The sequence below is a fragment of the Colobus angolensis genome, unplaced genomic scaffold (genome assembly GCF_000951035.1).
Source record: "Colobus angolensis palliatus isolate OR3802 unplaced genomic scaffold, Cang.pa_1.0 Scaffold236, whole genome shotgun sequence".
Classification (NCBI taxonomy): Eukaryota; Metazoa; Chordata; class Mammalia; order Primates; family Cercopithecidae; genus Colobus; species Colobus angolensis.
In genome coordinates, this window is record NW_012115555.1 from 460,818 (window position 1) to 471,090 (window position 10,273).

The 10,273-nt window shown below is 46.5% G+C and overlaps 1 protein-coding gene across 1 annotated transcript in view; it reads right to left on the reverse strand.

Moving 5' to 3' along the window:
- The window catches only part of ABHD16A (abhydrolase domain containing 16A), a 19,350-nt gene extending 10,315 nt beyond the window's left edge, over positions 1-9,035 (reverse strand). Inside the window, exons 1-5 of the mRNA XM_011944700.1 lie at positions 8,747-9,035; positions 7,681-7,737; positions 6,851-6,917; positions 6,519-6,605; positions 2,561-2,646 (exon numbers count right to left, since the gene is read on the reverse strand). Of these exons, the coding sequence (XP_011800090.1) occupies positions 2,561-2,646; positions 6,519-6,605; positions 6,851-6,917; positions 7,681-7,737; positions 8,747-9,007 (558 nt within the window). The 5' untranslated portion in view covers positions 9,008-9,035. The remainder of the gene's footprint in view (positions 1-2,560; positions 2,647-6,518; positions 6,606-6,850; positions 6,918-7,680; positions 7,738-8,746) is intronic.
- Positions 9,036-10,273: the final 1,238 nt, after the last annotated feature.

Below are 10,273 nucleotides of genomic sequence, written 5' to 3' on the forward strand. Positions count from 1 at the left end.
TTTTTTTTTTTTTTGAGATAGAGTTTCGCTCTTGTTGCCCAGGCTGGAGTGCAATGGTGTGATCTCGGCTCACCACAACCTCCGTCTCCCTGGTTCATGTGATTCTCCTGCCACAGCCTCCCAAGTAGCTGGGATTACAAGTGCCCACCACCACGCATAGCTAATTTTTTCTGTATTTTTTCTAAATTAAAAAAAAATAAAATAAAAAATTAAGACAAAACTGAGCAGTGGGAGCTACTTTTAGACAAGGTGGTCACGGAAGGCCTCTCTGAGGCGAGAGCCCAGCCCTGCAGAGATCAGGGGGCAGAGCACCTCAGGCAGAAGGTCCTGGACCCAACTGCGGCCATCCAGCCCTGACCCCACCACCCCCATATTCAAGCATTGCCCATCACCTGGTTGTCATCTTATATACCCACTAGGGGTAGGTGATCTGTTCTGCCTCTTTATTTTTTTAAACTGCGAGATATAACATATGTACATAAAACATATATTCAGTTTAAACAATACAAAGCAAACATTCATGTGACTATCACCTAGGTCAACAAAGAGAACACAGTCACCTTTCAGCAGGGGTCTCCCCTATTCTGTACTCCCCTACCCCAGGTAATCACTCTCCGAACTTTTAAGAAAACCATGCCCTTGTTGTCTTTGGTGTTCTACCTCAAACATGTGCATCCCTTTTGAATTTTATATAAATGAAAACATACTGCATACATTATTTTGTGGTTAGCTTCTTCTATTTAACACAACATTTCAGAAATTCATCTGCATTGCTTTTTTCTGGAGACACAGTCTCGCTCTGTCACCCAGGCTGAAGTGCAGTGGTGCTATCTTGGCTCACTGCAACCTCTGCCTCCCAGGTTCAAGCAATTCTCATGCCTTAGCCTCCCAAGCCGTTAAGACTACAGGCATGTGCCACCATGCCCAGTTAATTTTTTGTATTTTATTTTTTTCTGAGATGGAGCCTTGCTCTGTTGCCCAGGATGCAGTGCAGTAGCTCAATCTTGGCTCACCGCAACCTCTGCCTCTCAGGTTCAAGCAATTCTACTGCCTCAGCCTCCCGAATAGCTGGGATTACAGGTGCTCACCACCATAGCTAGCTAATTTTTTTTTTCGTATGTTTAGCAGAGATGGGGTTCCACCATGTTGGACAGGCGGGTCTTGAACTCCTGACCTCTGGTGATCTGTCCGCCTCAGCCTACCAAACTGCTAGGATTACAGGCATGAGCCACCACACCTGGCTTCATCTGCGTTGATGAGTGTAGCTATAGTTTGTTCATTTGCATTGCTATATAGTGTTCTGTTGCATGGCTACTGCACAGAACTTTTTTTCTTTTTTTTTTTTGAGACGGACTCTTGCTCTGTCGCCCAAGATGGAGTGCAGTAGTGCAATCTCGTTTCACTGCAATCTTTGCCTCCCAGGTTCAAGCTATTCTCCTGCCTCAGCCTCCTGAGTAGCTGGGATTACAGGCACAAGCCACCACGCCCAGCTAATTTTTGTATTTTTAGTAGAGACGGGGTTTTACCATGTTGGTCAGGATGGTCTCGAACTCCTGACCTCGTGATCCACCGGCCTCTGCCTCCCAAAGTACTAGGATTATAGGCGTGAGCCACCGCACCCAGCTGCACAGAACGTATTTTATCCATCCTACTACTGGTAGCCACTGGAATTGTTTCCAGCTTAGGATTATCACAAACAATGTTATATGCTGTATTCTTGTACATATATATTGTTTATACATGTGGAGGAGTTTCCCTAGTGTGTATACATATATAGAATTGTTGTAGGGTATATGCATCTTTTCTAGATAATAGCAGCCAGGCATAGTGGCTCACATCTACAATCCCAGTACTTCGGGAGGCTGAGGTGGGAGGATCACTTTGAGTTCAGGAGTTTGAGACCAGCCTAAACAACATGGTGAGACCCTCTCTCTTAAAAAAAAAAAAAAAAAAAAAAAAAAAAAGAGGCCAGGCGTGGTGGCTCACGCCTCTAATCCCAGCACTTTGGGAGGCCGGGCAGGCAGATCGCCTGAGGTCATGAGTTCGAGACCAGCCTGGCCAATATGGTGAAACCCCGGCTCTACACAAAAATTAGTGGGCGTGGGCGCCACGTGCCTGTAATCCTAACTACTCAGGAGGCTGAGACAGGAGAATCACTTGAACCCGGGAGGCAGAGGTTGCAGTGAGCTGAGATCGTGCCATTGCATTCCAGCCTGGGCAACAAGAGCAAAACTCCATCTCAAAAAAAAAAAAAGAAAAAGAAAAGAAGAAAGAAACATTGTGGAATGTTTCTAGTTTAGCCAGTTCTTGCAGGCGAGGGAGGGGGAAGATTGTTCTAGCAGAATATTCCATTAGAAGTGGTAGGGAAGAAAAACTTCTCAGGTGGACAGTTCACTAATGGAGGGGAGAAGAGATATAGCAATGTGCAAGCAAACACCCAGTGTGGCAGGTGGTAAAACACACCTCCTCTTCCTGCAGAAGCCAGCGTCCGGTGCTCTGAGGGACAACTGAGGAAGCTGCTATCGGGCACCTGTGTGGCACTTTTCCTAGAGCCTCTCACCTTGTTTTCTGAAGACTGGTTCCGATGCGTTGCTTCCAAGATGGTGATGAACTGCCGGTACTGGGGGTTGGTCCAGCGGCCAATGCCTGGTAGAAAAAGGATAAGAAACAGTGCTAGGAAAACTGGAAAGCAGAATGCCTAGGTTTTAGGAAAACAATTGGAAATGGGCTAAGAGAAGGCCCTGAAAGAAGTGAAAGAAAAAGGAACTGAGGGCATAGGATGTGGAGAAATAGACCTAAGCCAACCCTCTTCCTCCAAATCCAGCAACTGGCTACAGGATGCTTCTTCTCCATAGCTTCTGCAGTTTGTGTTTCTACAGATGATCCTTAACCTACCATCTTTCAAAATGTTCATTTTCCTCAGTCTTTAAACACTGTCATATAACCTATTATATGACACTATTAAACACTGTCTTATAGTACTATTCTCCCTTGTGAAAAATCAAATTTCTCTTCTCCAGTGCTTGCTTTCTGCCTCTTTTCTGTATATTCTAGCCCCTTGCCATCTGGTTTCATAGTCTCCAACTCCTGCCCATAATTACTTCCTCACTGAATCCCTGACTCTTCCATCCTCATTCTCTTCAACTGTACCACTCAGCATTCTTCCTGTCCCTCAAGATTCTTCCTGCCTCTGCTTCCTGGGCCCATCCTTGACTCCTTCCAATTCCTGAACAGTTCCTCTCCTGCCTCCTTTCTGCTTTTCTCTCTGAAGCAGAAGCAACTCTCAGTACTGACTCTCTCTTCTCTCTTTTCACTTACACGCCCAGTGATCACATCCACTCTCCTTTCACTGCGGAGGCACCTCAAACCCTAACTTCTCACTGACCTGGCAGGTGTCGTGTGCCAGGCAGGCACCATTCTACACACAGGAGACTCAGCAGGAAATGAGATACACAGCTCCTGGCTCTCAGAGAGCTGGCATTCTGGTTGGGGTGAGGTACAGCCAGAAGACAATAAACAAGAACATTTCAGAGAGGGATAAATGCTACAAAGAAAATACAACAGGAATGAACTAGAACTTTATGTGTCATCAATGGTAGTCCCCCAAAACGATATGATGAGAGAATGACGTGTGCTGCAGAATGATTTGTATGGAGTGATAACATTTATGCTAAAACTGTAAAATGTGCAAAATAATACATACTGCTTATAGATAGCATATTTCATAGATTCTAAGATGTATATTTTTTAACCCTTGAAAACTCTGAAATTAGTATTCATTTTACAATTGATAGCAGCTTAGACTTGAGGAAATAAGGTATATGTTTCATAAAGGTATGTGCCAGAAAAAAAAAAAACAAAACCCCACACCAAATGACAATTATTACTTCTGAGGAAAGAGGAAGATAGGACTGAAAGGATTCCAATGGGAACTCCAACCATAACTGTGGTGCTTTAGTATTTTATTGACAGAAAGCATTTAAAGCAAATATCACAAAACTGTATATAAAAAAAATCACAAAACTATTTATTAAAAAATTTAAAAAGCCTTTTATATTTTGTTCTGTGGACTTTTCTGTATTTTTCCTTTTTCCTTTTTTTTTTTTTTTTCTGTCGCCCAAACTGGAGTGCAGTGGCCAGATCTCAGCTCACTGCAAGCTCCGCCTTTCGGGTTCATGCCATTCTCCTGCCTCAGCCTCCCAAGTAGCTGGGACTATAGGCGCCCGCCACCTCACCCGGCTAGTTTTTTGTATTTTTTAGTAGAGACGGGGTTTCACCAGGTTAGCCAGGATGGTCTCGATCTCCTGACCTTGTGATCCACCCGTCTCGGCCTCCCAAAGTGCTGGGATTACAGGCTTGAGCCCCCGCGCCCGGCCCTTTTTTTTTTTTTTTTGAGATAGAGTTTCGCTCTTGTTGCCCAGGCTGGAGTGCAATGGTGTGATCTCGGCTCACCACAACCTCCGTCTCCCTGGTTCATGTGATTCTCCTGCCACAGCCTCCCAAGTAGCTGGGATTACAAGTGCCCACCACCACGCATAGCTAATTTTTTCTGTATTTTTTCTAAATTAAAAAAAAATAAAATAAAAAATTAAGACAAAACTGAGCAGTGGGAGCTACTTTTAGACAAGGTGGTCACGGAAGGCCTCTCTGAGGCGAGAGCCCAGCCCTGCAGAGATCAGGGGGCAGAGCACCTCAGGCAGAAGGTCCTGGACCCAACTGCGGCCATCCAGCCCTGACCCCACCACCCCCATATTCAAGCATTGCCCATCACCTGGTTGTCATCTTATATACCCACTAGGGGTAGGTGATCTGTTCTGCCTCTTTATTTTTTTAAACTGCGAGATATAACATATGTACATAAAACATATATTCAGTTTAAACAATACAAAGCAAACATTCATGTGACTATCACCTAGGTCAACAAAGAGAACACAGTCACCTTTCAGCAGGGGTCTCCCCTATTCTGTACTCCCCTACCCCAGGTAATCACTCTCCGAACTTTTAAGAAAACCATGCCCTTGTTGTCTTTGGTGTTCTACCTCAAACATGTGCATCCCTTTTGAATTTTATATAAATGAAAACATACTGCATACATTATTTTGTGGTTAGCTTCTTCTATTTAACACAACATTTCAGAAATTCATCTGCATTGCTTTTTTCTGGAGACACAGTCTCGCTCTGTCACCCAGGCTGAAGTGCAGTGGTGCTATCTTGGCTCACTGCAACCTCTGCCTCCCAGGTTCAAGCAATTCTCATGCCTTAGCCTCCCAAGCCGTTAAGACTACAGGCATGTGCCACCATGCCCAGTTAATTTTTTGTATTTTATTTTTTTCTGAGATGGAGCCTTGCTCTGTTGCCCAGGATGCAGTGCAGTAGCTCAATCTTGGCTCACCGCAACCTCTGCCTCTCAGGTTCAAGCAATTCTACTGCCTCAGCCTCCCGAATAGCTGGGATTACAGGTGCTCACCACCATAGCTAGCTAATTTTTTTTTTCGTATGTTTAGCAGAGATGGGGTTCCACCATGTTGGACAGGCGGGTCTTGAACTCCTGACCTCTGGTGATCTGTCCGCCTCAGCCTACCAAACTGCTAGGATTACAGGCATGAGCCACCACACCTGGCTTCATCTGCGTTGATGAGTGTAGCTATAGTTTGTTCATTTGCATTGCTATATAGTGTTCTGTTGCATGGCTACTGCACAGAACTTTTTTTCTTTTTTTTTTTTGAGACGGACTCTTGCTCTGTCGCCCAAGATGGAGTGCAGTAGTGCAATCTCGTTTCACTGCAATCTTTGCCTCCCAGGTTCAAGCTATTCTCCTGCCTCAGCCTCCTGAGTAGCTGGGATTACAGGCACAAGCCACCACGCCCAGCTAATTTTTGTATTTTTAGTAGAGACGGGGTTTTACCATGTTGGTCAGGATGGTCTCGAACTCCTGACCTCGTGATCCACCGGCCTCTGCCTCCCAAAGTACTAGGATTATAGGCGTGAGCCACCGCACCCAGCTGCACAGAACGTATTTTATCCATCCTACTACTGGTAGCCACTGGAATTGTTTCCAGCTTAGGATTATCACAAACAATGTTATATGCTGTATTCTTGTACATATATATTGTTTATACATGTGGAGGAGTTTCCCTAGTGTGTATACATATATAGAATTGTTGTAGGGTATATGCATCTTTTCTAGATAATAGCAGCCAGGCATAGTGGCTCACATCTACAATCCCAGTACTTCGGGAGGCTGAGGTGGGAGGATCACTTTGAGTTCAGGAGTTTGAGACCAGCCTAAACAACATGGTGAGACCCTCTCTCTTAAAAAAAAAAAAAAAAAAAAAAAAAGCAAACCTTTTTGTTTTCATATTTATAACCCAAGTCTTTTAAGGAAAAGATCATGCCTTAAACCATTCTCAATGATTCCCTCTCAGGGCCCATCACTAAACTGTATTTGCACAAGGTACTTAATATGTACCCAGTGACAGTCACAGATAAGATTCAAACCAGGTTTCCTCTCCACCTACCTCGGAGGCAGGCCACGCCTGCCAGAAGTAGCAGCAATGTCCCAGCATAGTGAGAAAACGGCACCACTTTGGACAAACTCAAGTAACCTGGGAAGGGAGAGGGACAATGTGAGACCCTCTCCGCAGTGTTCCTCAGCTCCTCTTCCCAGTTCAGCCGCAACCTCCACCCCACACTCCCTGTTTGGAACAGCCATACCCTAAGAGGAAGAAGATGCCTGATGGAAGAAGGAAGCCAAGCCATCCTCACAGGTCCCCTCTCCTCTTTAGGGAGCTGGCTTCTCTGCCAACAACCTGCCCATTTGCTACCCCACCACCTTTGAAACCACACTGACCTTTCCTGTACAAGTAGAAGAAGGCGAAGGGAGAGGAGTAATAAGAGATGGACCAGAATACTGAAGCCTGCAGCAGAGAGACAGGGACAGGCAATCAATACACACACACACACACACACACACACACACACACACACACACACACACACACCTGCCATTCCAGGCCTATACTCTGAGCAAGATGGACAACCTGAGGGATATCATATCATATTTGGTGTATGACACCATGAATACAGTAGATGCTCAACATTTGTTGAAAAGTAGTGTGTCAGTGTAATGGAGGCTGGGAAAACTAGGTACAGGTTCTATTTTCTTCCTCTGGAATTATGGAAGAATTATGTCTTCCATCTCCAGGCATAATTCCATCACATTTAAAGGCAGTCTCTCTGTCTACTCAAGTTAATCAAGCCTTTTCAGTTGGCCCTGCTCAAGACAGCCCCTGACCTGGTCCCCAAGAGATGCGCAGACGTCACCACAGGAACTGTGCCAGAACGAACAGCTGTCCCTGCAGCCAAAGAGGTTAGTTGCCAGGGAGGACAGGTCACTGGGGAACTGCAGGACTTAGCACCTGCAGATGGTCCCAAGAGTAAACATGTTTTCCTTATGGTTTAGGCTGTCCCCAGAGAAAGCAGTGCTACATACCAAAGGGGAGTGCCAAGTATGTACACTTTGAGTGTGTCTGTGTGTCTGTGTTGGAGAGGTCTGCTGCAGAGCCCAGAGCATCCCCCAACCCCAGGGGCACTGTTGCTCCCAAGCTAGGGAAGGCTAAGTTCAAGAGGACAGGTGGGTCTGAAAGATGCAGAGAGTCCCAGATGCCAGGGTAGACATACCAGTGCCAGGATGCTGTCAGCATGTTTCTCCAGGGCACGGGGCTGATAGTACGTATCCTGCCAAAACAGATGGCCTCCTTAAGGACCCTGCCATTGGCAGGTCCTTTTCCTTCCCTTTCAGAAGCTCTGCTGTGTGTCCTCCGGTTCTACTCTCCTTGACTATCTCTTGAGACATCCCCGGCCCCCACAGAAAACGCTCTTCCTCACCCTCACCCTGAACCTAATTTCCCACCCCTGACCATGGGAACGAACACAGGGAGCTGGATTTGGAAGCAAAAGTGAAAGCAGCATTGGACGATTTTTGCTCCTTTTCCACAGTCTAGTTTAAAATGGATTGCAGGCGCGTGCATATGGGGAGAAGGGTTAGTTTGAGAAGAAAGACACCAAGACAATCTAAGGAGGAAAGAAAAGCATCAGAAATAAGAGTAGTTGACTAAGAAGAGAATGTGGGTAGGAGCGGGCAGTTTGTAGGAGACAGTAACACAATGTGAGACAACTGATAAAAAGGAAGATAATATTTAGAACAGCCTACCACCACCGCCCGCTCTCCAGAATACAATGACTCGGGTCTCCAGGCTAGGTTGGGCGGGGGTTGAGGGGACGACCTACGGATACAGGATCTGTAAAAGTCATTCTGAAATTCAAGGCAAGGGTAAAGGGAAGATAAAAACGGAGCCGGGGGAGGCACGAAGAGGCACTGCGAAAGAGGAAATTGGGAGTCCGACGGCAAAATTCAACGGCTCCCCAGTCCGCGCAGGGTCTCTTTCCCGGGACTTAAGACTCAACTAGGACTGGCACGAACCACGACAGACAGGGTGGGGGAACGCGGAGAGGAAAGAGCAAGGAGTGGCAGTCGGAATGAGAAAGCGGTAAAGAGCGAAAAAGAAAGGAGGCGGCCAGTCCGTAGGCGTGACTTTAACTCAGGAAGCACACAGCGCAGACTTTGCTGATAACTGGCTTGACAAGCAGGTTCCCCTTATTTCCCATTATGGGCACTTCTGAGGAGCAAAGGCCGTAAAGGGTTTGGACTGTACCACGTTCCTCGGCGGGGAGGAACTCGACTTACCCAGGAGCTGGAATGGGGGGCAGTGACTGCCGTTGGCGTTTCAGGGACGCTGGCCGGGGCCCTTTCAGAGTCCCTGTCCCGGTAGATTTTGTACAGCCGGGGGCCTAGGACGCAGCTCAGCAGCTTCGCCATGGCCCTGGCTTGGGCCGCTGCTCTTCCAGCAGCAAGTCCCCCTGCCGGCCCCGCCCTCCCTGCCTCTGAGGTGTTGTGTGTCCTTGACGTCAGCCCGTACCGGCTCCGCCTCCGGGCGAGTTGCGACATTTTCAGTGCTTCCTGAGAAGAGTTTCGCGCAGTTGGGGCTACGGGTGCAGCAGTGGTCCGAAACTAGTGGAAGATTTAGGAACGCGGAGAATCAGAAAATTCCCAGGCATAGCTCAGTAATTTTTTTCTGTCTCATTATTGGTAGACTCTAGAGCGACAGCGGAAACGAGAGGTGAGATTAGGAGTACTTGATAAGAGTAACAGAAAAGATAAGGTGTCTAGGAATATATCCAGTACAAGAAATGCAAGATGTTATGAAGAAGACTATAAAAAGTTACTGAAAAGGCAAACTGGCCCGGCCCAGCGCGTGGCTCACGCCTGTAATCCCAGCACTTTGGGAGGCCGAGGCGGGCGGATCACTTGAGGCCAGGAGTTCAAGACCAGCCTGGTCAACATGGTGAAAACCTATCTCCACTAAAAATACAAAAATTAGCCTGGCGTGGGTGGCGTGCGCCTGTAATCCCAGCTACTCGGGAGGCCGAGGCACCAGAATCGCTTCAACCTGGGAGGCAGAGGTTGCAGTGAGCCAAGATCTTGCCCCTGCACTCCAGCCTTGGTGACAGAGCAAGACTGTGTCTCTAAATAAATAAATAAAGGTAAACTGGCCCAACGCAGTGGCTCACGCCTGTAATTCCAACACTTTTGGTGGCCAAGGGATGATTGCTTGCGTCCAGGAGTTCCAGACCATGGCTCACGCCTGTAATTCCAACACTTTGGGTGACTGAGAGAGGATTGCTTGCGACCAGGAGTTCTAGGCCAGCCCAGGCAACATAGTGAGACTCCATCTCTACACAAAATACCTAGGGGAAAAAAAAAAAAGACCTAGTAGGGTGTGTTGGTGCACACCTGTAGTCCCAGCTACTTGGGAGGCCGAGGTGGGAGGGTCCCTTGAGCCCAGGAGTTCAAGATTGCTCCATGCACTCCAACCTGGATGACAGAGCCAGGCCTCAAAATAATAACAATAATAAGTGAAAAATAAAAAAAGAAAGAGGTAAATGAAAAGCTTTTCAATAAATGGAAAGCTACACCATGGTCCTGGATATGAAAATTCAGCATGGTGAGATATGGGGAATATTTGTAAAAAGAAAATAAGTGAATCATTACTCTTATGCATGGAATGAATCTTAAAACCGTGATGCTGAGTGAAAATAGAAAGCCACAGAAGAATGTATACATGATACCAGTAATACTAGATTCAAAAACACATAAAATTTAAATGATAAAGCAAGTGGAGAAGAAAGAAAATTCAGAATCGTGGGTTTTTTT